At 55.4% G+C, this 23,570-nt stretch overlaps 2 protein-coding genes across 11 annotated transcripts in view; one reads left to right on the top strand and one right to left on the bottom strand.

The window, feature by feature from the left end:
- Nucleotides 1-13,793, top strand: part of PIK3CD (phosphatidylinositol-4,5-bisphosphate 3-kinase catalytic subunit delta) — a 47,853-nt gene extending 34,060 nt beyond the window's left edge. For 2 of the 9 annotated variants that reach the window (XM_081057376.1, XM_081057375.1), the window contains exons 3-24: nt 1,481-1,655; nt 2,900-3,128; nt 3,222-3,451; nt 3,859-3,984; nt 4,369-4,518; nt 4,996-5,085; nt 6,165-6,386; nt 6,984-7,080; nt 7,180-7,310; nt 7,773-7,823; nt 7,933-8,100; nt 8,192-8,313; nt 8,567-8,710; nt 8,876-8,975; nt 9,126-9,304; nt 9,383-9,495; nt 9,669-9,747; nt 10,290-10,457; nt 10,914-11,037; nt 11,208-11,353; nt 11,583-11,715; nt 12,121-13,793. In XM_081057376.1, coding sequence (XP_080913502.1) covers nt 1,515-1,655; nt 2,900-3,128; nt 3,222-3,451; nt 3,859-3,984; nt 4,369-4,518; nt 4,996-5,085; nt 6,165-6,386; nt 6,984-7,080; nt 7,180-7,310; nt 7,773-7,823; nt 7,933-8,100; nt 8,192-8,313; nt 8,567-8,710; nt 8,876-8,975; nt 9,126-9,304; nt 9,383-9,495; nt 9,669-9,747; nt 10,290-10,457; nt 10,914-11,037; nt 11,208-11,353; nt 11,583-11,715; nt 12,121-12,258 — 3,081 coding nt within the window. In that variant the 5' untranslated portion in view covers nt 1,481-1,514 and the 3' untranslated portion in view covers nt 12,259-13,793. Of the gene's footprint in view, nt 1-1,480; nt 1,656-2,899; nt 3,129-3,221; nt 3,452-3,858; nt 4,039-4,368; nt 4,519-4,995; nt 5,086-6,164; nt 6,387-6,983; nt 7,081-7,179; nt 7,311-7,772; nt 7,824-7,932; nt 8,101-8,191; nt 8,314-8,566; nt 8,711-8,875; nt 8,976-9,125; nt 9,305-9,382; nt 9,496-9,668; nt 9,748-10,289; nt 10,458-10,913; nt 11,038-11,184; nt 11,354-11,582; nt 11,716-12,120 lie in introns of all 9 variants that reach the window. The other 7 variants (XM_081057372.1, XM_081057371.1, XR_013993863.1 and 4 more) reach the window with 6 other exon arrangements.
- Nucleotides 13,794-13,856: 63 nt separating this feature from the next.
- Nucleotides 13,857-23,570, bottom strand: part of CLSTN1 (calsyntenin 1) — a 59,588-nt gene continuing 49,874 nt past the window's right edge. For both annotated transcript variants that reach the window (XM_081057380.1, XM_081057379.1), the window contains 9 exons: nt 21,995-22,051; nt 20,652-20,809; nt 19,413-19,561; nt 18,909-19,135; nt 18,198-18,368; nt 17,651-17,796; nt 16,428-16,563; nt 15,917-16,101; nt 13,857-15,493 (listed from right to left, as the gene is read on the bottom strand). In XM_081057380.1, the coding sequence (XP_080913506.1) occupies nt 15,302-15,493; nt 15,917-16,101; nt 16,428-16,563; nt 17,651-17,796; nt 18,198-18,368; nt 18,909-19,135; nt 19,413-19,561; nt 20,652-20,809; nt 21,995-22,051 (1,421 nt within the window). In that variant the 3' untranslated portion in view covers nt 13,857-15,301. The remainder of the gene's footprint in view (nt 15,494-15,916; nt 16,102-16,427; nt 16,564-17,650; nt 17,797-18,197; nt 18,369-18,908; nt 19,136-19,412; nt 19,562-20,651; nt 20,810-21,994; nt 22,052-23,570) is intronic.

The following is a 23,570-nucleotide window of genomic DNA, read 5'->3' as shown; positions in this document are numbered from 1 at the left end:
AATTATAAAAGTAATACGTTATTATTATAGAAAATTCAAAAGTATAACATACTATTAAAACATCTATAATTTCACCACGTGCTTAAAACCATTTCATATTTGATAGTGTTTCATTATAGTTTTTATCTATGTCTATTATCTATTTATTTATCTAGCCAAAATTGGAACCATAACTTTCATGTAATTTTTAAATCAGATTTTTTCTTTTCTTTCTTTTTTTTTTTTTTAACTTTTCTTTTTTTTTAAATGCGGCTGTTGGTAATTTTGGCATTATACCTGTGGTTTCTCTCAGACAACACTCATCTAGACTCTGACATGTACACAAGCAGATGTGAACAAGAATATATATTGTGGTGGTGTTTGTAATAACCAAAAGGTGTAGAAGTGCTGAAACAAACCTTGAGGTTCATCGGACAAGAGAAGGGATAAATAAATTGTGTTTTATTTACACAGTGAAACACCACACAAGAGTTAAAATGAATGAGCTTCAGTTACATGTATCAGCATGGATAAATCTAAAGAACATAGGCACTTGTAGAAGGCTCACTATTCACACAAAGTTTTAAAGCATGCAGAAAGTTTAAGAATTGTTTGTGGATACATATTAGTATAATAAAAGTATAAAAACATGAGCTCCGGGATGGCTCAGTTGGTTGGATTGCGGGCTCTCAACCACAGGGTTGCTGGTTTGACTCCCGCAAGGGATGGTGGGCAGCGCCCCCTGCAACTAGCAACGACAACTGGACCTGGAGCTGAGCTGCGCCCTCCACAACCAAGAGTGAAAGGACGACAACTTGAAGCTGAACGGCACCCTCCACAACTAAGATTGATAGGACGACAACTTGACTTGGATGGAGCTGATGAATCCTAGGAAAAACACACTACCGTTCCCCAACAAAAAGTCCTGGAAATACTATACACTGTTCCCCAATAAAGTCCTGTTCCCCTTCCCCAATAGAATCTTTAAAAAAATTAATAAAGATACAGATTATTAAAAAAAACGAATAAAAACATGCATGGAAATCATAAACAACCAGAAGCCAGGTGGTGTGGTAACCTGAAGTGGGGCAGATACTGGAAGACCTTTAATTGTATCTGTAACATTTTGTTGCTTACCAGGGAGTAGGGTATGACTGGGGGGTTTGGTATTACCGAGATATTTCTTTTTCGTTTTCTTTTTTTTAATTAAAGTTTATTGGGGTTTCAATTATTGATAAAGTGACATAGATTTCAGGTGTACAGTTCTGTAATACGTCATCTATATCTATCACATTGTGTGTTCACCACCCAGTAAGAGCCACAAGCCTCCCTAGGCAGGATGAGGCACAGAGGAAGGCAAGTTTTGGGTGCCCATGGGCTGGGACTCCATCCTGAACCTCCTGCCGTCAAAGGTTCTAACATCCTGTTTTCCAAAGTGTCCTTTCAAAGGACTCACCTAGCACGCCTGTAGGGGCTCATTTTGCCTTTGCTTCCTTTTCAGAATAACTGGTGTCTGAGAAGTAAAAAAAACCAGGATGCCCCCAGGGGTGGAGTGCCCCATGGAATTCTGGACCAAGGAGGAGAATCAGACCGTGTTGGTTGACTTCCTGCTGCCCACGGGGGTCTATCTGAACTTCTCTGTGTCCCGAAATGCCAACCTCAGCACCATCAAGAAGGTACGATCTTGACCTTAAAACTAGTCCTCAGAGCTTGGAATTCAGAGAGAAAGACAGATAGCTTCACACTTCACATGCATAGTTTCTTAGATTTGAGACCTCGGATATGAACTTTAAAAGATAGCAATAATATGCAAGAATTGTTTAAAAACTTGCAGTTAGAGTCCACCTACCATTCCGAATTCAGCTTCCCCCATATCAGTGCAAATCTACTCACACTGGATTCCAGTGAGAGCTTCGGGGTGTGGTTCCCATGTGACCTGCCATGCGCTCCTGATTGTGCCCTCATGTTTTGGAATTTTACCGGTATTTTGTGTTTATAGAGCTGTTGTCGTCTTAGTAATCATGATTTTTGAAAATAGTTTTTGGTTTTGTTGAATAATTTTCAGGGTATTTGTCGAGACTACCAATTCTGCCTTGGAGGGCAAAGGCAGCCTTAGACAATATGTAAATGAGTGGGCGTGGCTGTCTTCAGGCAACCCCGCAGTTTGCGGGATCCTGGTCTATATAATTAGTATGTTTATTATTGTTTTCATGAAATGGGCTTGAATTACGTGAGCTGTTGTACAGCTTAGGGTTTCCCCACTTAATGAGGTATCTTGGAGCGCTTTGTCCACAGGTATTCCTGGTCTCTGGGTCCTGCCCTTGTGCTACCACTTTGCGTTGTTGATGGGTCTCCATGACCCATCCCCCATGGAAGAAAAACAGGGCTGTTCTTTCCTTTGCCGTTTTCACTGTGACTCAGCTGTGAACACTTGCACTAAAGCTTGACTGTTAGGTGGCTCTCCAGCGATCCCTGGGACACCTCGCCCTGGGGGGGGGGGCAGCACACAGCCCGCAGAGCCCGTCAGTGTGTTCAACTTTTCTGAATTGGTTGCCAACATTTACAAATCAGGGTGATGAACCCTAGAATGATTAGCTGGGGGTGCGGGAGGTCATTTCCAGCTGGCCATCTCTCAGGGGAACCTACAGGGGAGACTGTAGGACCCACTGCTCAGTTCCAGATTTGAGGGCATACCTGGTACCCTTCACAGAACAGTGGTGACAGGGACTCCCGTTGACTCATGTGGTCAGTGTTCCAGGGGTCTGGAGAGGGTGGCAGTCTTGGGATCTTGCCATTGCCTTCTTGTCAGGGTCATGCAGGGTGGGACCCCCAGACTGAGGCTAGCTTCTACCCACCTCCCTGCTCCCTGGGACCACGCCTGCCTTGATGGGAGGGGCTGACCAGCGACTCTCCCTTTCAGGTATTGTGGCACCGAGCCCAGTATGAGCCGTTCTTCCACATGCTCAGTGACCCCGAAGCCTATGTGTTTACCTGCGTCAACCAGACCGCGGAGCAACAGGAGCTGGAGGACGAGCAGCGAAGGCTGTGTGACATCCAGCCCTTCCTGCCGGTCCTGCGCCTGGTGGCCCGTGAGGGTGACAGGGTGAAGAAACTCATCAACTCTCAGATCAGCCTCCTCATTGGCAAAGGTACCCCAGCCAGGGTGTGCCTCATGGTCACCTGCCCACCGAGGGCCTGCCACCTGACCCCCCACGCTGACCAGGCCCCTCCCTGCCTCTCAGGCCTCCATGAGTTTGACTCGTTGCGTGACCCAGAAGTGAATGACTTTCGAACTAAAATGCGCCAGTTCTGCGAGGAGGCGGCTGCCCGCCGGCAGCAGCTGAGCTGGGAAGCCTGGCTACAGTACAGCTTCCCTCTGCAGCTGGAGCCCTCGGCGCGGAGTTGGGGGCCTGGCACCCTGCGGGTCCCCAACCGGGCCCTCCTGGTCAATGTCAAGTTCGAGGGTAGTGAGGTGAGCCATGGCTACTACTGGGGCTGCCTCCCGGCCACTGTGTCCATGGGGAACGCTGCCCCTGTGAGACTCCCCAGTCACCCTAAATTCACTCTCCCTCCCAGTAGCCTCAGATGGTATTTGTGGGGTATCCATGCATGGGGGGGGGCTTGGCCAAACATCCCAGCAGGCAAGTTCAAAAAGGCAGAATGACCAGATGGCCTTGATCATTGGCCTGTTCATTTATTCAACAAATATTTCCTGGGATGTCAGCCATGTTCCTTCATCAGACCCTGCTGAAGAGTCTGAAGGAGCTCACATTCGGGGTAGGAGGGGCTAATGCAGGCAAATAGACAACCCCACCCCCTGCACCCCAGAAGTCCTGGGCCCTCCACAGGGCGGAGGGCTGACCGTCCCTTTCCCCCCAGGAGAGCTTCACCTTCCAGGTGTCCACTAAGGATGTGCCTCTGGCACTGATGGCCTGTGCCCTCCGGAAGAAGGCCACGGTGTTCCGGCAGCCCCTGGTGGAACAGCCCGAGGACTACACTCTGCAGGTGAACGGGAAGCACGAGTACCTGTATGGCAGCTACCCCCTCTGCCAGTTCCAGGTGAGGGCTGGGGGGTCCTGGGCTCCCGGGTTCCCCACAACCTGGGCCCGGGCCTGGGTGGGGGTTGGGGAGCTGGTTCTTTGTCCCTTCTTGAGCCCGATGAGCCAGGCCTTTGGGGATCACAGTGAGAGTGTCCCCTCGCTGGGCTGTACCTCTCTGTGAACACAAGGAAGGCTCCATCTTTAGGTGGGCAGGGTCAGGAAGAGCCAGCAGGAGAGGCCCGGAAGGCCTGGGATAGCAGTGGTCAGCATGGGGGAGTCCCTGGGTGGCCAGTTGTCCAGGGAATGGTTGGGACAGGCCGTTGGCCACTCACTCTGGCCCCCATCTCAGTATATCTGCAGCTGCCTGCACAGCGGGCTGACCCCACACCTGACCATGGTACATTCCTCCTCCATCCTTGCCATGCGGGACGAACAGAGCAACCCTGCCCCCCAAGTCCAAAAACCGCGCACCAAACCGCCCCCCATTCCCATGAAGAAGGTGAGCTGGCACCTTCCATTTACCCTCTCCTCCACCCTTCCTCCCACCTGTTGTCCAACCCTAGAGCCTATTGGGCAAGGCCCCAGGCCAGCGGTGGGTCCAGGAGCCCCTGGTCGCGTGCCCCTTGGTTTGTCGATATTGAGAGTTGGGTCTTTGAGCTTGGGCAGCCAACACCACTGACCACTAGTATGCTGGGGTGGGGGCCTGTCTGAACTTCCCAGGGCAGCCTCCAGGCCTGGCTCTCAGCTGGCCTTCTCACACACCTCCTGCTCTATGAACTGGAGGCAGAACTCCGTGCCCTGCAGAGCTCAGGTGCTGGAGCCCCTGGCTACCTGCATGGCAGGTTTTCTGGTAAAGGATGGAGTTGGGAGCAGGTACCTGAGCCTTTCCACAAACCTGCAACACTCACCTTACCCTCAAGAGCCACCGAGCCTCTGTATCTGCTCTAATAGCCCTGTTTCTCCCCCCGCTGCCCAGCCCTCCTCTATGTCTCTATGGTCCCTGGAACAGCCCTTCTGCATTGAGCTGATCCAGGGCAGCAAAGTAAATGCCGATGAGCGGATGAAGGTAGGAGCTCCTGGGCCTGGGGAGCGGGTGTTTTTTGCACAAACAAGGTGGCTGTGGCCTGGAGGGGCAGCAGAGGAAGAAGGGAGGGTCACATGAAAGCCACCTGACCACATTACCCAGCATCCCTGCCTGGGGTGGTTGTGAGCTGCTTCAAAACAGGAAGGGGGGAGGGGCGCAGGCCGGCGGCCAGAGAGGCCGATTCGTAGAAACTGGGCCTAGTGAGTTCTGGGTACTAGACTTTGGTGGAAGTTGTGGGGCCAGGCCCAGCTCAGGGATGTGGAAACCGCAGTCAGGGAGGTGACAGGTGTTGGAAGAGGAGCCACTCCAGCTGGGCCAGGGGCCTTGAGGCTCCCAGGGTGGGTGGGGGCTAGGGGAGGTGGGGGCAGCACCTGCTGGACCCCCAGGGGCCAAGCCCATTTCTGGGCCAGTCACACACTCCATCTCCTCAGTCCTGTGACAGCTTGCGAGGTGCAGGTTTCACTGTCCCATTTGCAGGACGTGAAGCCCACGGAGGTTGGGACTCTTTGGGGAGTACTTTTGTTGGAGTAATTCCACGAACAGGCAGGTCTGAGTTGCCCTGGCAGAATCGCAGAGGATTGGATGGAGGCAGCTTTCTGGCTGGGCCATGAGGGCTGTCACGGCAGAGTTGGAGGAGGCATTAAATCCTTCCCCAACCACAGGGGGCTCATAGGATTCTGACAGTGGTGGGAGCCCTATCGTGTCAGAGCTCGAAGGGCCCCTGGAGTTCCTGAGCCCCGATGGGGAAACTGAAGCCCAGGCAGGAAGCGACATGCCCTGGTGTCACATGGAGTCGGTGGGGAGCTGAGTCCTGTTACCCATGCACAGTCCACCGCACCCTTCCCTGTACCCTTGCTCCCCACGCCCATGGCCACGCAGCCCACTCAGGCAGCCAGCCCTCCCCCTCTGTATCTCTGTCTTCCACATGGGAAATGAGATTCAGACCCATTTGGAATGAGAACATTTCAGGAGGAGATTCTGGCCTTAAGTGGGTGGGAGAACTTGGGAGGGGAGAAGGGTCCGGACCTCGGCTGCCTGTCACCTGCCCACACCTTCACCAGCTGGTGGTACAGGCCGGACTTTTCCATGGCAACGAGACGCTGTGCAAGACGGTGTCCAGCTCCGAGGTGAGCGTGTGCTCAGAGCCCGTGTGGAAGCAGCGCCTGGAGTTTGACATCAATGTGTGTGACCTGCCGCGCATGGCCCGGCTCTGCTTTGCGCTGTATGCCGTGATCGAAAAGGCCAAGAAGGCTCGCTCTACCAAGAAGAAGTCCAAGAAGGCGGTAGGTGGGGCCGGCTGGGAGGCTAGGGCCAGGCCCAGTCCAGTCCTGCAGACCCGTGACCACTTAGCCCTGGGAGGGCCTTCGGACCCCAGCCCCCACCCCACCCACCCTGGCCCCTGCCCCTGTGGTGTGATAGATCTGGGTTCCCGGGTTGTGAGCAGGGTGACTCAGAATATCTGGGCCCCAGCCTTTGGTCCTTGCAGGAACCTGGAGGTAGCTGACTGGTGTGGAAGGGCAGACACACTGTCCTCACAGGGAGCAGGGTGGCCTGAGTCAGCAGCTAGCCGGGAAAGGAGTGGTGGTTGGGCACTGAGTCACGAGGCCCAGGATGTGACTGGCCACTGAGCCATGCTGACTCGCCCATGGCTGAGCTGGGCCAGCTTTCTGGGGCCCATGTAATTTGTTTGGGGGTTCCTCCAGAAGCTGGGAGTGGGGATACATCTGGGAGCAGAAGGGAGCCGAGAGGTGGCGACCTTGCTGGCTTTCTCACAGGGAGTCTTGGAATGGGCAGGGAAGCTGGCCGAGAGGCTGGGCCTATCCCACAGATGTGCAACGGGGGGCTCCAGCACTGGCCCTGACCCCCATGTTCTCTCCCAGGACTGCCCCATCGCCTGGGCTAACCTCACCCTGTTTGACTACAAGGACCAGCTCAAGACCGGTGAATGCTGCCTCTACATGTGGCCCTCTGTCCCAGGTTGGCCCAGGCCAAGCAGGGAGACATGCGGGCGAGCGGGGGGGCTGGGGTCAGATATGGGGGCATCTGTCATGCAACTCCATTTGTCCCTGTGTCCAGATGAGAAAGGGGAGCTGCTGAACCCCACAGGAACCGTGCGTAGCAACCCCAACACCGAGAGTGCTGCCGCCCTGCTCATCTGCCTCCCTGAGGTGGCCCCCTACCCTGTGTACTACCCTGCCCTGGACAAGGTCAGCGAGAGCCCCTCACCACCCTGGTCCAGGGTCCACCCTGCTCAGAGGCTATGGGGCTAAAGGAGAATTTTCCTGACCCAGACTCGGGGGTTCCCCAGAACATGATCACTGCACCCTGTGTGTTGCCCAGAGTCGGGGCTGGGCTACCACACACATTGGGGGGGCTTCCACGACTCTCTGGAATCCTCATGTGTCCTAGAGCAGTGGTTCTCAACCAGGGGCCACTTTGCCCTCAGGGGACCTCAGGCAACGTCCAATGACATTTTTGGTTGTCACAATCAGTGGGAGAAATGCTCCTGGCTTCTAATGGGTGGAGGCCAGGAAGGCTGCCAAACCCCTACAGTGTGCGGGACTGAGAGTCACTGGCCTGCAAGGCCAGCAGTGTTGCCACCTGCCCCGGACCCTGCTGGCCGGCACAGGCCCTGGGGGCGCCGCTGAGAGTAGGCCTACTCGTTTCAGATCCTGGAGTTGGGGCGGCACGGGGAGCACGGCCGCTTCACCGAGGAGGAGGTGAGTGGGGGGGTGTGGGTGGCAGGCAGGCGAAGAGGGAGCCGGAGGGCTCCGGAGGGCGTGGAGCCGGCTGCAGCCCTCACAGGCCCTCGCACCCCGTGCCCCTCAGCAGCTGCAGCTGCGGGAAATCCTGGAGCGGCGAGGGTCCGGGGAGCTGTACGAGCACGAAAAAGACCTGGTGTGGAAGATGCGGCACGAGGTCCAAGAGCACTTCCCCGAGGCACTGGCCCGGTTGCTGCTGGTCACCAAGTGGAACAAGCACGAGGATGTGGCCCAGGTGGGCTTCGGGGGATGGCCCGGGGCAGGGGGCAGCCTGGAGTCAGGCCCGGCCTCCGCGTGCCCCACCCCCTGACCACCAGCTCCCCCAGATGCTCTACCTGCTGTGCTCTTGGCCGGAGCTGCCGGTCCTGAGCGCCCTGGAGCTGCTGGACTCCAGCTTCCCCGACCGCCACGTGGGCTCCTTCGCCATCAAGTCCCTGAGGAAACTGACGTGAGTCACCCTGGCTCCTGCTCCTCGGGAGGTTGGCTTTGCCCCAACTGCCTGGCAGCAGGCACCAGGTGGGGACTGAACCTTCGCTGGGGGGCCTGCTCGCGGGAAGGGGAAGCCGTGTGCTCGCCCCGCCCCCTCGCCCATGCCCCGCCCCCTTGCCTCTCGCCCCACCCCTGCTTCGCCCGTCGTCGCCAGCTGCAAACCCGTTTCTAGCCACAGAGCTCCAAGTCCCAGCTGCCTTTGTTCTCCACAGAGACGATGAGGTTTTCCAGTACCTTCTGCAGCTGGTGCAGGTGCTCAAGTACGAATCCTACCTCGACTGCGAGCTGACCAAATTCCTGCTGGACCGGGCCTTGGCTAACCGCAAGATTGGCCATTTCCTCTTCTGGCATCTCCGGTAGCTGGACTCCCCTGACCCCTGCATCTCCCTGGAAGGCCAAGGGGAGGAGAGGCGTCTTGCATGCTGGTCTCACGTTTCCCGCTGGCCTGGGTGTCCTGACGGGGCTGGGAGAGGCTGTGTGGCCCTGCCGGGCCAGGCTCAGTCCCTTCTTCCTCCCTCCAGCTCCGAGATGCACGTGCCGTCCGTGGCCCTGCGCTTCGGCCTCATCATGGAGGCCTACTGCAGGGGCAGTACCCACCACATGAAGGTGCTGATGAAGCAGGTGAGGCTCGAGGCCCGGTGCCTCCACCCTGGGCCTGGCTCCGCTCCTGGCAGGGCCAGCCAGGCCCCTTTGGAGTCACCAGGGCTGGCCTGAGGCTGGAAGCCAGCCCATCTGGGCCTTCCCACACTGCCCTCCCATTCTCCTGGCCAGGGGGAAGCTCTGAGCAAGCTGAAGGCCCTGAACGACTTTGTCAAAGTGAGCTCCCAGAAGAGCCCCAAGCCCCAGACCAAGGAGCTGATGCACCTTTGCATGCGCCAGGAGACCTACCTGGAGGCTCTCTCCCACCTGCAGTCCCCGCTCGACCCCAGCACCCTGCTGGCTGAAGTCTGGTGAGCCCCAGCTCGGGCCTCCTCGCACCCCCCAAAAGCCTTCGGAGGGGCCCCTGCTGACCGCCCTGTGCCCGGCAGTGTGGAGCAGTGTACCTTCATGGACTCCAAAATGAAGCCGCTGTGGGTCATGTACAACAACGAGGAGGCGGGCAGCGATGGCAGCGTGGGCATCATCTTTAAGAACGGGGACGGTGAGCGGGCTGGGCCCCGGGAGGGACCTGCTGAGGTCTTGGCCTCCCCACACCGAGCCACAGTGCCCTCAGGGGACCCTGGGGAGTGACATCTGGAGGGCCAGCCTAACGATGGCTGGGAGCGGAGAACCCACTGGAACTCGTGCTTTTCCTTCCGGGGGCTGGCGGCACAGACCTCCGTCAGGACATGCTAACTCTGCAGATGATCCAGCTCATGGACGTTCTCTGGAAGCAGGAGGGATTGGACCTGAGGTGAGGGGCCCTCCTGTCATCCATTTGTGTCTGCGCCAGGCCTAGGACCCTGTCCCTTCGGAGGGGTCCCCTGCCAAAGCTGATAGTACCACCTCAGGAAAAATGGCTGTTCTAGGAAGAGCAGGGACCAGTTTACAAAAGTAGGGCCAAGGCAGGTGATAGGGCCACATGATGAGGGTGGAGAAGGCCAGCCCGGGCGCTTAGCGTCTGTCTCACCATTGCTTCCTTTGCCCCAAGCATCTCTGGCTTCCTGCCCCATCTTCTTCTAAGCCGTGTGGATTTTTCTTTCTGAGCAGACATAAGCTCAGCTGAGGTGCTGACCTTTTTTCTCGGTACCTGGGGTGCTGGTGCCGACCTCTCCAAGGAGCCCCAGGGGTCCCAGGAGGCAGGCACTCCTTCCCAGCTGCTGCTGGTTCTCTTCCTCTTCACGAACTTGAGTAGCATCTCCTGTGGCTGTTTTGGGTGTCTTGAGCTCCTCAGGGGTCAAGCAGCTCCAGAGACAGCCCTTGACCACTGCCTGCCCTCTCCTCCCACCTGGCTAGGATGACCCCCTATGGCTGCCTCTCCACTGGGGACCGCACAGGCCTCATTGAGGTGGTGCTTCACTCCGACACCATTGCCAACATCCAGCTGAACAAGAGCAACATGGCAGCTACGGCCGCTTTCAACAAGGATGCCCTGCTCAACTGGCTCAAGTCAAAGAACCCTGGGTAGGTGTCAGGCCTTGGGGACAGATGCCCGTCTCCTTTCCAAGAAACGCGGTTTGGGAGTCAAAGGTGAGGGAAAGGGTCTGTGACAGTCTCCATGGCTTCTTGGCTCAGCCGGGGACCAGCCATGTCTGTGTTGGGGTGCAGGTGGGTCTCCATTCCCCCATATAGCAGCCACCTATTGCCGTGTAACAACCATCCTTAACTTAGGGACGTAAAACAACCACTGTTTATTATTGGCTCAGAAATGTTCAGCTTGAGTTGGCTTGTCTGGTGGTCCATCACTCATGCAATTGCTGTCATCTGGTAGCATGGCTGGGCTTGGAGGGTGGTGTGTCCGGGGCCTTGGTGCCGGCTACCAGCCGCGCCTCGCTCCATGTGGCCTCTCTTTGAAGCCTCAGCTCTGGAACTGCAAGGTGTCTAAGGCATGGTTCCCAATGGCCCCTTACCCCCACCCAGGGAGGCCTTGGATCGAGCCATCGAGGAGTTCACCCTTTCCTGCGCTGGCTACTGTGTGGCCACATACGTGCTGGGCATTGGTGATCGGCACAGCGACAATATCATGATCCGAGAGAACGGGCAGGTAGGTAGGGGCAGTGTGGGGCTGCCGCGTGGGCAATGCCTGCCTTCCGGCCCCTGCCCTCGGCCTTTGTGCTCTGCACTCGGCTCGAGGCAGAGCCCTCTCCAAGCCCCTTTGGGCCCCTCGCCCTCCTTTCTGGTTCCTTTTCAGTCTTTGCCCTTCCCTTCCCTTAGCTGTTCCACATTGATTTTGGCCACTTTCTGGGGAATTTCAAGACCAAGTTTGGAATCAACCGGGAGCGAGTCCCATTCATCCTCACCTATGATTTTGTCCATGTGATTCAGCAGGGGAAGACTAATAACAGTGAGAAATTTGAAAGGTGAGGGTGCCTCAGACCCCCTAAGTACCCTTTGTGCCTGGGAGCCCCAGACAGGGTGCAGGGAGGGGACCCAGCTCTTAGCCCACCCCTGGAGGGTCCCTGGGTCCTGCAGGAGGTGACAGGCTGGGAGTGGGGGGTCAGCAAGAGGTAGTGGGGCTTTGCTTACAAGACAGTTTACTGGCTCGGAGTGGGAGTGGTTGGGAGGACGCAGCGCCTGCCTCCCCTGCAGGTTCCGCGGCTACTGTGAAAGAGCCTACACCATCCTGCGTCGCCACGGGCTGCTGTTCCTCCACCTCTTTGCCCTGATGCGGGCAGCAGGCCTGCCTGAGCTCAGCTGCTCCAAGGACATCCAGTATCTCAAGGTAAAGGCCAGGGCGGGGTCCCAGCAGCCAGGGGACCGTGGCGCCCCCGACTTCCCAAGGCCTGTCTCCCAGTAGTATGACCTGGGCTGGGGTGGGGGTGGGGGCACTCCTGACTCACGTGTTCCTTACGCCAGCCTAGGGTCTGGTGGAAGCGGCCAGAGGTAGCCGCAGTTCTGTTGCGAGTGGGCATCGTATTTTGAGGGTGGGTCAGGAGGCCTGTCTTGGTTTGGGATCAGAATAATGAGCTCTTCCCAAGGGAGATGTTGGTGGCTGTCTCCTCACTTGCACACAATTCTTATAGGAGGGAACTTAACCTTCCCCAGAGAGAAGTACAGGGAGGCAGGTGGGGTTGCCATACGGGGCAGGGACCAGGCCCCCCTCACTGCTCCTGTGATTCTGCCTCAGGACTCTCTGGCGTTGGGGAAAACGGAGGAGGAGGCGCTAAAGCACTTCCGGGTGAAGTTTAATGAAGCCCTCCGGGAGAGCTGGAAAACCAAAGTGAACTGGCTGGCCCACAACGTGTCCAAAGATAACAGGCAGTAGCAGCTCATCCCAGCAGACACTGACCCCACCGAGGCAAACCATCAGTCTTGGCCATCCTGGGGGCCTAAAAGCCTGAGTGGTGCCCAATGGGGAAGAACCTACTCAACTGCCTTTTGTTTACACTGGTTATTTATTTATGACTTGAAATGTTTAAGGAACTCCACAGCCATAAACGGAAATGCGTCCTTTGTGCAGGGGCGGGGCGCTGTCCTCAGCCTCCCCAGTCGGAGCCCTGGGCTTTGATCAGGAGACACTGAGTTGGGCACCTGAAGGCAGCCTCGTGTGGGGGATTATAACCCCAAGTCTTCCAGCCTGTGGATCTGGGCAGCAGAAACTTCTTTCCCCTGGGGAGCCTGCCTTCATCCCAGGCTCCCAGCGGACGGCACAGGTCTTGGCGCCTGGCAGGCAGTTACCTCGTGCCTGCTGTCCAGACAGGCGCCCACACCTCTGTTCAGCCTTCCACCTTCGTGGTCTCTGTTGACTGAGTTCTGGGCAGCTCCCAGAGGAAGCCTGGTACCCTCTATATTCAGGGATGCTTGCTGTCCACTTTTAAAGTGACTCTTGGGTACGGGAATTCTCTCATCTCTCTGCTGTAAAGCGATTTTGTTTGCGGGTAAGAACAAAAGAGCCAAACTATTTACTGAACCTCTATGGCTCAGGGGAATGGCCTCAGTTCCCATAAAGTATAATATATGCTGGTCCTCAAGACGTATTAAAAAGACTTGAGCTTCATTTAGCTCATCGTGGTCTTGGATCAAGGTGAAAGCAGGTCAGAGTACTTTGTGCAATTATCTGTAAGCTGCCTGTTCAAGCAAGTTTTAAAGAAGGACCTTTGAGAACCTGCTATGAGCAGTCAGGTACCAGAGGTACGAGTCGGGGGTGTGGTGGGAACTCTCTGACAATACTTAGTTTGACAAGATTCAGGCTTAGCCTTAGGCAGATCTGGGAGCTCTAGCAATGCAGGTTCCTGGGCCTCTCCTAGCCTTCTGCCACCAGCTCTGGAGACGGGGCCAGGAACCTGGGCCTTTAGAAGCTCCCAGGCATCCCGGTGTGTTAGCAGCCAACTTGGGACCCCCAGGCTACACTGCTATCTGCCAAAGGCCTTCAGGGCTCAGCGGAGCCAGCGCTAGTGCCCTCTCAAAGCCCTGTGTTGGTGAGCAGCAGCCGAAAGCAGTCAGCATCACTCCCAGGGCACCCCGATCACACTCGCTCCCAACTAAGCGCTGAAGTCCTTAGACCCACCTTGCCCGTTTGGAAATAGGAAAGGCCGAGTGTGTGCCCACCTGTTATTTATTTAAACTCGTCTGTGCTGCCTGGCGTGTGGCACGCTTCGCACACATACACAGCAATTTCTGATTTGAGTGCACGGCCTGTGTGGTGAGAAGATTATTATTATTTCTTTTTAAAATCATTTAATGTTTCTGTATGGGGCAGGTGACTTCGTAAGTGACGAAGGCTGAAGACCAGCACCCTATGAAACCTTGAAATGAGGGGTGAAAGTAGATTAAAAAGAAATAAAAGCCTTTTTATGTTACGTTCTCGGCTCCTAAAAGCAACTGGGATTAAAAAGAAGACAAAAAAACCACCCACTCTCCCAGTGGAGTTAGAACCAGAACTTTATTGTAGTGGAGACACTTTCTGACCTGTCATCAATATACACAATGGAAAGGTGGGACCACGGCGGCTACAGACACTGCGAGGACGTCTGGTCTGCGCGTTAGCTAACACATCTACCCGCAGCTACGGCGACAATATACGGGGGGATGACCACACACGACACAGAGACAGCGGGCAGTGTCCTCGAAACTAGCAGTTAGGATCACAGAACAGTATTCAAAATTATTTCCCCCCCGTTTTAGAAATCTAAAATTTTACATGTAAATTAAAAACAAAGTGCTTTAGGGGTTTTAGCTCATGACTCCTCTCCCTTCCCTCACCACCAAGCACAGCCAGCCGCAGGCGCCTACCTCACCCCCAAGGAGTGGCTTTTCCCCCGGGGACGGGGGTGGGGGAGACAGGAGAGCTAGATGTTTGGGGGCCTTGGGCCCCTAGGTGTCCCTTCAGGGACTCTGTTCCCAGACCTGAGCACGGGATCACTCAGGTGTTCTGCTGCCTCCAAATGGTTTGCACCACCGTCCGTATCATCTATATGTCCTTTCACCAGCAAGGAAATGTACATCTAAGTGTGGCCCCCCAAGGCTGCGGACAAGGAGTCCGGGTGCCTGCACAAGGAACTGTGTGCTCAAGAGGCCAGGGACCCCAGCCCCCCACCCCTCTACCACAGGAGAAACAAGCAGAGTCCCAAAGACAAGACCTATCTGTGGCCAGCCTCCTGAGAGGGTCCTGGATACAGTCCCCTCCCACGAAGCAGCGCATAAACCCTGCCCTTCGACTGCTGGGGCCACACGCCAGAGGATGCCAGAGGACGCCAGAGGCTGAGTGTCCAGGCTGAGTGTCGGTGTGCGAGTGGGGCAGGCCCCTTTCTCCTTGTCAGGGAGGGGAGAGGCGGGAAAGGGCAGCAGGAGCCCGCCGGCCCCATGCGCTCAGTGTTTCGCATTTCACTTTGCATTCCAGTCCTGCATTACGTTAGTACAAAGGACACAAGGAATCCCAATTTATTTACAAAATATTAAAAAGTCAGTTCATCTACATATTAACCCCCATTCTGCATTTTATACATGCACTAGTTCGGAAAAAATAAAAACTTAAAAAAAAAAAAAAAGAAAGAAAAGGATTACCAGATAGGAACGAGCAACTTTAACCTTTTGTCAACGAGTCCAGTCACTGCGGCTTTTCTGGAGGCGCGAGGGGGCCACGCAGAGCAAGGTGACGAGAGAGCAAGAGTCCGCTCCTCACATAACTTAAGAGATCCAGGCGGGGAGGGCGGGAGCCTAGGGTCCTACACCAAGCAGACGGTGGGCAGGGGGCGGGTCTGCAGACCTACTGGCCAGAATGACTTTGTACATCGTGGACCCTTGGGGTGGGGCGACGGGTGGGCGACAGCAGTCTTCTGAAGCAGAACGGGAGGAGGGAGCGACGCGGCTCAGTAGCTGAGGGTGGAGTCGTCCCACTCCAGCTGCTGCTGCCTGTTCGCGGTCTGCGGGTCCCCATGCTCCCCACCCTCCTCCTCGCTGCTCTCCGACTCAGCACTGGTGATGTCGTCCTCCTCCTCTCCGTCCTCACTCTCTTCCTCCTCTTCTTCCTCCTCCTCGCTGCTGTGTTGGTCCTCATATGTCTGACAAAGGATGGCCACGTGAGTCCAGCCCCTGCCCCAGCTCTCCACCCCAGCTCTCCACCCCATCACCTAATGCTGGCTCACTTCCTGAGGGCCCCCCAGGAAGGGACGCCCCGTGTCACACTCCACAGCAAGGGGGGTTGGACGGCGTTGGAAGTGGCCTCATCAAAGACTAAAGGGAAAACAAAGCTCTGTCACCTCCCACAGGGTCAGCGACGCGACCTCATATAGGCCTCGCTGGGTCTGTTTACTCCCCTGAAACACGGGGACACCTGCACCTCCCGGAGGCGTCACGATCACACGACACAAAGCACGTGAAGGGTAAGGGGCAGGTGTCGTGGCCGCGTGGCCCCTCTGAGGCGAGCCTAGTTTGGACCCGGCCTGCCGCGGTTCTCAGGTGCGCGGGTCACCGTCTGCGCCTACCTCCATGGGGTTCACAGTGATGGTCAGGGCCGAATCGTCCCAGGCCATCTCATTGTCCTTGCCGGTGTCCTGGTCCCGCACGGCCCGCTGATGGGCAGCCCGGATCCGGAACACTCCCAGGATAATCATGAAAACCAAGAAGCTGACACACACGACGATCACCACGGTGGCCGTGCTGGGGACAACTGCAATGAGATTGACAAACGGGGTTGTGACAACACACTAAGCCAGAGGGCCATCGTGCCCCCGACGCACATTGAAAGCTGCGTCTGAGCCCTGGAGGACAGGAAGAAACATCAGAAAAGCTCAGCTCAGGCTTTAATGCTGGGTCCGGCCACTTACTGCCCTGCGGCTACGGGCGCCTCTGCCGCCAGTGCTTTAGTTTCCTTGTGTGCTGTTGACAGGCAGAGCCTGACCGGCCGCTGGCTGCTCTGAGCAGGGGCCGCTCTCTCGGCAGGAAGGGCGTCCACCCATCCCTCCTTGAGGCCGGGGCTGCGCCCCACAGTCCTACCTGCGAACGGGTGAGGGTTGGCCAGGTTGTGACCCGAGAGATCAACGAAGGCGTGATGTTCGGGGTGAACGAACTGGGGCTGGGCGGCCATGTGGCTGGCGTGCTCCATGGGGTTGGCTGTGTGGATCACATTCACCTGCAGCAGAGACAGAGAGGCAGCCTGAGTGCGCCTGAGACGGACGCGTGCTGCAGGGCCGCTCATGACCAGCGCCACCCAAGGCGCTCCCTGGACCGGAGCTGCTGAGCCGACGAGAAAAGCGCAGGGAAAGACCAATGGTAATAAGCACTTGGAGACTGCTTTAAGGATCTGACACGGTCACATGTCCAAGAAACACTGCTGCTCTAATCATTCATTTTTATCGTGTTTCATAAAAGAACCCACCCACCAAAGACTGGGAAAAACCCAAATAACACCACTGGTCCTTCACGACAGTTCGTCTGAGAAGCACCGATATAGACCGTTTGTTTCCCTTCTTTTCCCCAAAACCACCGCCACATGAAAGAGAGCACAATTCTAACCATTTATTTCCTTTCAAATTGTTACCCTTCGGCTCAAACAAAACACTCATCGGTTTTCTCGCTCTCTGAGTTTAACCTCCTGTTGCAGAAGGTCACAGTGGGGACGAGGGTGATTGCTGAGAGTAACTGGGTCCATCTGTCCAGGCCACAGACGCTCTGAGTGATAAAGGAGCTGCTGTGGAGCCCCTTGTAGATCTCAGAGAAGGTTGGGTGCCCTCTGGCCACCATGGCCTGGGCCACCACTGGCGGATGGCAGGCCTGCCCGGAGTGGGGACTGTGCCAGCGTCCCTCTCCTGGGCCAAGGATTTGTTCACAGCAGGGCTGGCCATCCACACCTACCATGAACCACCGAGTCCCTGGGCGCCGCTTCTTCCGAAGCAGTGTCCAACCTCAGCACACGTCCTTGTCCCCACCCCAAGGCAGTAACTGCCACTTGCTCTTGACCACCCCCCCTCCAAAGGCCCCTCAGGTGCTCAGGTGGAGGCAGCCTGTGAAAGGGGAGCCCCACTGTGATCCCAGCTTGCCCCACGTGTCACCTGCCTCCCCAAACCTGCACAGGTTTAACCTGCAGCAGCCACCAGGCTGGAAAGGGCTCCACCCTGGGACAAAGCCAACTAGGTGCCACCACAAATGCTCTAAAAATCAGCGTTTGCAAATCTGAGGGCCACGCAGGGGGCTCTCCTCCACGGAAGCCCTGCACTCACCTCCACCTGAAATTCGTTGCTGACATAGCGTCCATTCAGCTCGGAGCAGATGAGCTTGAACTTCCGGTCAAGCAAGGACCTGGAGTGCCAGTTTCGATAGCGCAGGAGGTGCAAAACCTCCTCGTAGCTGGCCATGGTGTCCACGCCTGTGGGGGTGAAGATGACAAGATTGCAGGTGGCTGAAGTTGGGCACATGGGCAGGGCCAGGGCCACCGGTAGACAGGCACCTGGGTCGGCTGAGCCAGCCGGTCACGCATGTGGCTTTCCGACTGCAGGAGCGAATGCAAAGTGTGCGGGGACATTTTCCTTCTTGAAGGGACGCGTCCCCGTGCGCCTGACTTCTACCCCCTTGGAAGGACAGGACATCAGGCACTGCCTGCACATCTGCGTCCTGCGTCCTGCCTGGGGGAACGTGCGCAGCCACCGCTGACGCAGGTGAGCACGCCCCTTCCCCATCTCCTCCAGGGCGCTAAGTTCCCAGATGGCAGGGGGCGGGGCTGAGCGTGCGGAGCTCCCGCTCCGGGTCTGGCGCGCTCCAGCCGCTCACCTGTGAAGATCACACCCAGGTCGGAGCTGCTCACTTCAATGCCCCGGTGCTGCAGGCGGGCCAGGTCCACCTCCAAGCCCTCCTGCTCTGGGTTCAGCTCGTCTCCTTCCACCGTGACCTCGCAGGTATCCAGGTCGTGCACGATCTCCTCAGACACCAGGGACTCTTGAACTGCAAAAATGGCCCAACCAGAACTAGCAGAGGCCGTGGGGCCCAGGGAGGCTGCTCACACCTGATGGCCGACCGGCTCATGCTCAAACTCAGAGTCCTTTTAAGGACCCGTGGCAGAGGTACCGGAGTGCCTTCCAAGACGGGGGGTACTTTAGGTACCTAGGAGGACTGGCCCCTGGGAAGGCGCAAGCATGGGGGACCCTACCCTCCTGGGAGCTAACCAGCCAGCAGGGGCACAGCTCCAGGCTTAGCAGAGTGACAGCGTCCCCTGCAACAGTGTCAGTCCTCGCAAGCTCCTCAGCTTCCACTTTGGATTCTGACGTCAAGCCAGAAAAATGAAAGGACCCTCCAGTGGGTCCCCGAAGAGCAGAACGAGCTCTGTCGCTGGGTCAGATTCCAGAAGCAGACCCAAGAACAGCATCAAAGTGCCCAAACCTCCCAAAGTCCCAGAGAAAAGGGACCAGCAGGTCAGCAGTGGGGGCTCAGCCACCCAGTTTCAAGCCGAGGGCGACCGTCCCCGGCAGAGGGGCTGTTTGTTACCTGTGGGGTCCTCGTCCCTTTCCCCGTCGGGCTCCACTTCTCTCGTGATGGTGCTGATGATCCGAAGCTCAGGGAAAAGGAAAACCCCCTCCGAGCTTTCAAATTCCGAAGCCGCTCGAGCAAAATGGTGGACGCCACTCAGGCTGATCTTGGGCTCCTCCGGCTGCAAAACCATCACGTAGCCGTCTACCGGGGGTACTGAGATGCAGGAGGCCTCGTTCAAACACCTGCCAACAGGTTAGGGGAGGGAAGGAAAGGTCAGGGCTTTGGGAGGCACGCAAAGGCGGAACCCACGGGCTGCCACAAACACAGACGACAGCGGCCATTCCCGGAATGTGCTTCCAAACACTATCAATGAACATCACTCGAACTTTCTGGTAGCGAGTGACGGCTCACCTTTCCTTACAGAAGGGAGGCTGGGTTGTCTTAAAAACCCAAGGACAACACATTTTCTTCTCAAGGGTCAGTGAGCAAAGACAGGTTTACGGTTAGGTCAGCGCGTACTTGACCGTGCTGCTGAGTTTCAGCTTCCGGATCCCAGGCGTGGGGAACTGCCGGGAGTTCAGGTAGGTGACGTGCTGCAGGGCCTTCTCCAGCACCCCCACGTCCTCTCCCTCCAAGGTCAACATCGACTGGCTGGGGTTGGCTTCGATCTGAAATTGTGCCAAACAGAGAGAGGAGAAGCATAAAGTTCTGACTGCAAGAAGCTGGTCGGGACCGCTTTGGCCAAGAGGATTAGCCGAGGCTCGATTTGCACTGGTGACCTGGAGAAGAAAAGCTCATGTAACCCTGACCGAGACCCTCTTCTATCATGGTAACTATCTAAGGTGCAAACGTACATTTGCTCTTTGTCCCTGGTTTCTAGCACAGAGCTCCTAAAATCCCAGGAATGTCCTTAGTGACAGGAGTCTTTTATAATCTGTAAGCCCCTTCCAACCACCCCGGAGTTTTGTTAATGAAGTGACCCTTGGCAATTTCAGGATGGGGATTGGTTGCTAGAGAAACCAACCATGTGATGAGCGGGTTGGGAATTTCACACCACCCCCTGAACTATAGGGACAGGAGAGGGGCTGGAGACTGAGTCAATCACCACCGGCCAATGACTTAATCACTTGGGCCATGTGCTGGGACCTCCACAAACACCCTGCACAACAGGGTCTGGGGGCTTGGTGAACACAGGCGGTGCTGGAAGGGTGCCGCTCCTGGAGAGGGCATGGAAGCTCCAGGCACTGCTGTCATTACTTGCCCTGTCCATCTCTTCTGTTTCATTGTTTGAGTTACATCCTTGATGGTAAGCTGGTAATAGTTAAGTACAGTGTTTCTGAATAGTTCCAGCAAACGGCTGAACCTAACAAGGGGGAAGGGAGTGGAGACTGTGAGAACACCCCACTCAGCCAAGTCGAATAGAAGAGAAGGTAGCCCCAGCGCCCGATTCTTGCAACTGGAACCTGAAAGGGGCGGGGGGGGGGGACAGTCTTGTGGAACTGAGCCCTCGACCTGTGGGGTCTGATGCTAAATCCGGGTAGTGTCAGAAATGAATTAAATTGTAGAACACCCGGAGAGTTGGTGTCCAGAGAGTTGGGAATTGGTTGGTGTGAAGAAGAAAACCCGCACATTTTGTGTCAGAGGTGCTATGAGTAGAACAGCTCAGGGTCAGTCACACATCAATCCTTATGCCAACAGTCTCCACGCCTGTGGTCTGGAAGCCTGGGAACGACGCACGGCGGAGGCCAGTGTTATTACCTTCACGCCGCTGCCATTATCTTCAGGGACTTGCAGGTCCAGCCCCTCTTTGCAGGTATACAGGCAGTCAATCACCTTCTTGTCTGCCAGTTTCCCAGAGCGGATCGTCAGGCCAGCCAGATCACCTCGGAAAAACTGGGTCATGTGCAGGTCACCACCTTTGGAACATGGGGGAAAAGGCAGGCAGTTATGCGTGCAGCCCAGAGTCTCCCGCTTCGTTTCTCAAGGTGGTGTTACCGGTGGTAGCAGCTTGATGGATGGACATGCGGTTAGTTCAGACCAAATCCTGTTAGCCTTGCAATCTACATGGAAGCGCAATGAAGAAATTAAGTTGTTTATGATCATGCATATGGCCTGGGGAAAAGAGGAGTTGGGGGTCTCTCACCCGAAGCCTGGAAGCCAAGAAGTCCCTTGAGTCCCTACACCTCTGGTCACTCACTGGTAAGGGGGGCCTAGCCCACACCTGTCGCCATGGTGCACAAGTGACATTTCCTACTAGCGCCAGCCTCTTCAACCACTGTCTTGTCAACCAGCTGGTTCATGCTCTGGGATGCTTTTTCTAACTGAGGTTTTTCTAACTCGGGGACACACACACACTTGGGGGTGAACCTACACAGAGAAAGATAAGGGGGAGGTTTAAATCCCACCCTGCATCTAGGAACCTCATATCCAGGCGTTTCAGATGGCCACTTTGGTTGAGGCCCATCCTGCTTCTCTCTGACCACCGAGGATAACTGGGAAGTGAAGATGTCACAGGGAAAACAAAACCCCAGAAACGGGTCCTTGACAGACGTAACAAGAGCCCAGTGCAGCTGAAACTAAACCTCGTTCTTACACTGAACAAGGGAGATGAGACCAATTGTCAGTTCTCTCTCATTCCTGATAAGGGTACTAGACACTGGACATCATGGCTGGGACGGAGATTTCTAAGAAGCATATAGTTAAAATTTAGTATCGGGACAGGATATCTAGAAACGCTCTTTGCCTGTCTTGTGGTTAAGCCACATGAGAACCAGGAGGTGCCCCCCACACCTGGCCTGAGATTTCAGCAGGGAGTCTGTGCAGTGGGATCAGGGTAAAAGCTGACGGGAAAAATAAAATCCCATCAGGGCCATTGCATTCATGAGTCATTTGCCTTCACTTCAACTGGGATCAGAATGGGCACAAAAGGGAAATCCCATGAAGCAATGGGGTGGGGGGGGGGTGCACAACACAAAACAGTAGCTCAAATGGTATCTGGGACCAAAATGCAATTCGGGCACTTCATGCAAAATGTGGAATGAATGGATGTTTCGTGTTTAAATAAACACAATCGTGAACCGTAGGGAGAAAAATCCAGCAACCTGCAGAGGCCACAGGCACAGGCTCAGTTTCATTGTCATTTTCAACTCCTGAATACTCTGTAGAAAAGCAAGACAAAGACAACAGAAAAGGACCGCAAGGTTAGGCTCTTCAAATTGGACCTTGAAAATCAATTTTGAAAAGCTACCAAATACAAAACACAGAGAAAACAATCCTCCTCCTCGTGTTCCCCTTGGGGGCACACCCCACCTGCAAGCAAGCCTGTCCTTGATCACCTTTTCCCAGAAGCAGTATTTACCACCCATACTCTCCTTCGTATTCTTCTTTCATTCCACCTTCCCACATCGTCCTTGCCAAAGCATAGGTCAGATTCAAAATAAGATGAATGAAAGCATGTAACTGAATTCACTCATCTCCTCAACCCGTGCTGCTTGGTAGGGGGACATCACGAGGCGTTCCACCGAATGCAGAGACGTCCCACACACAGGTGACACCAAGCGCCGGACCCATAGCACTTTCCTTCCTAACAGGGCAGATGTTGGTGCAGACAAAATGGGATAGCGCATGGAAGCGTCCAAAGGCTAGTGTGTGGTGAACTCGTAAAAGAATGTCTTTTTGGAAAGCTCAAAACAAGCTCACGTGGGTCCAGACTTGAACCTCCAAGTGATGGAGGAAAGAAGGCATTTCCGACCACTTTTTCTGAACAGGAAGGAAGAGTCAGAGGTTAAGTAACTGACGTGAAGAAACAGATAATCACCAGGGGTGGGGCTCTGACCATCCACGGTGCCTGGAGGTCCCCATCCCGCGTTCTGAGTACAATGGCAGGCTGGAGAGGCACATCCAGGCACTGAGCGTAGAATTTCCATTTTCCAGGTCATGTTGTAGGAGCACTGCTTCTGTTCTCACAGCCCCCAGCACAGGCTCTACACCTTTCGTGTTGCAGCACGGGGACACACGGGGGCAAGGCCAGGTGGGGGCAGGTGAGCCCTGGAGCACACACGGACCCGATAGCCCGTCTGTAACACACAATCAGCCCGGGCTCTCCACAGTGAATTTGTAAGGAAAGTGGTTTCAGATCCACGGAAAGGAAGAACGGAGCCCTTCCTCCCTGTTAACTACATTTTTAAAAATTGGTATTTGGTTTGGGAATTTTGGCAGATTTTTCTGGCTGAGGATCCTGAAAGGACTGAGGGAGAAAGAGGTGAAATAAGTGAGGAGTAACTGCCATTCAATGGCAGGGAGCAGAAACCAAGGAAGGCGGGGCGGGACTGGGAGCTTTATTGTAACCCGAATGACAAAGAGCCCAGAATATAAAATAACATTTAGGGCTGCACGTGTATTTGTATTCTTATTTTTTAAGTAATTACTCAGAAATTGTTGTTGAATTTGGGAAGCAACTTTGAATTGAAATTTTAAGAGCAGCAGCTGAAAAATTCCTATATCCCTAATAATTTATTCTTCATTCTTTGGTCTCATGTTCCACTTCCTCATGGGTGAACTGTCACTAAAATTAAATCCAGGAATTTGCTGAAGAGGTTCACTCTAAAATACTGTCTTACTCCTTTTCATTTGAAAGGAGCTGCAAGAAAATTATGAAATTCAAATTCTCCCACGAGA

Source organism: Rhinolophus hipposideros, assembly GCF_964194185.1.
Source record: "Rhinolophus hipposideros genome assembly, chromosome: 8".
In the NCBI taxonomy this organism is placed as follows: Eukaryota; Metazoa; Chordata; class Mammalia; order Chiroptera; family Rhinolophidae; genus Rhinolophus; species Rhinolophus hipposideros.
Note: the sequence above shows the minus strand (reverse complement) of the source record. Positions and strands in the feature narration are given on the sequence as shown.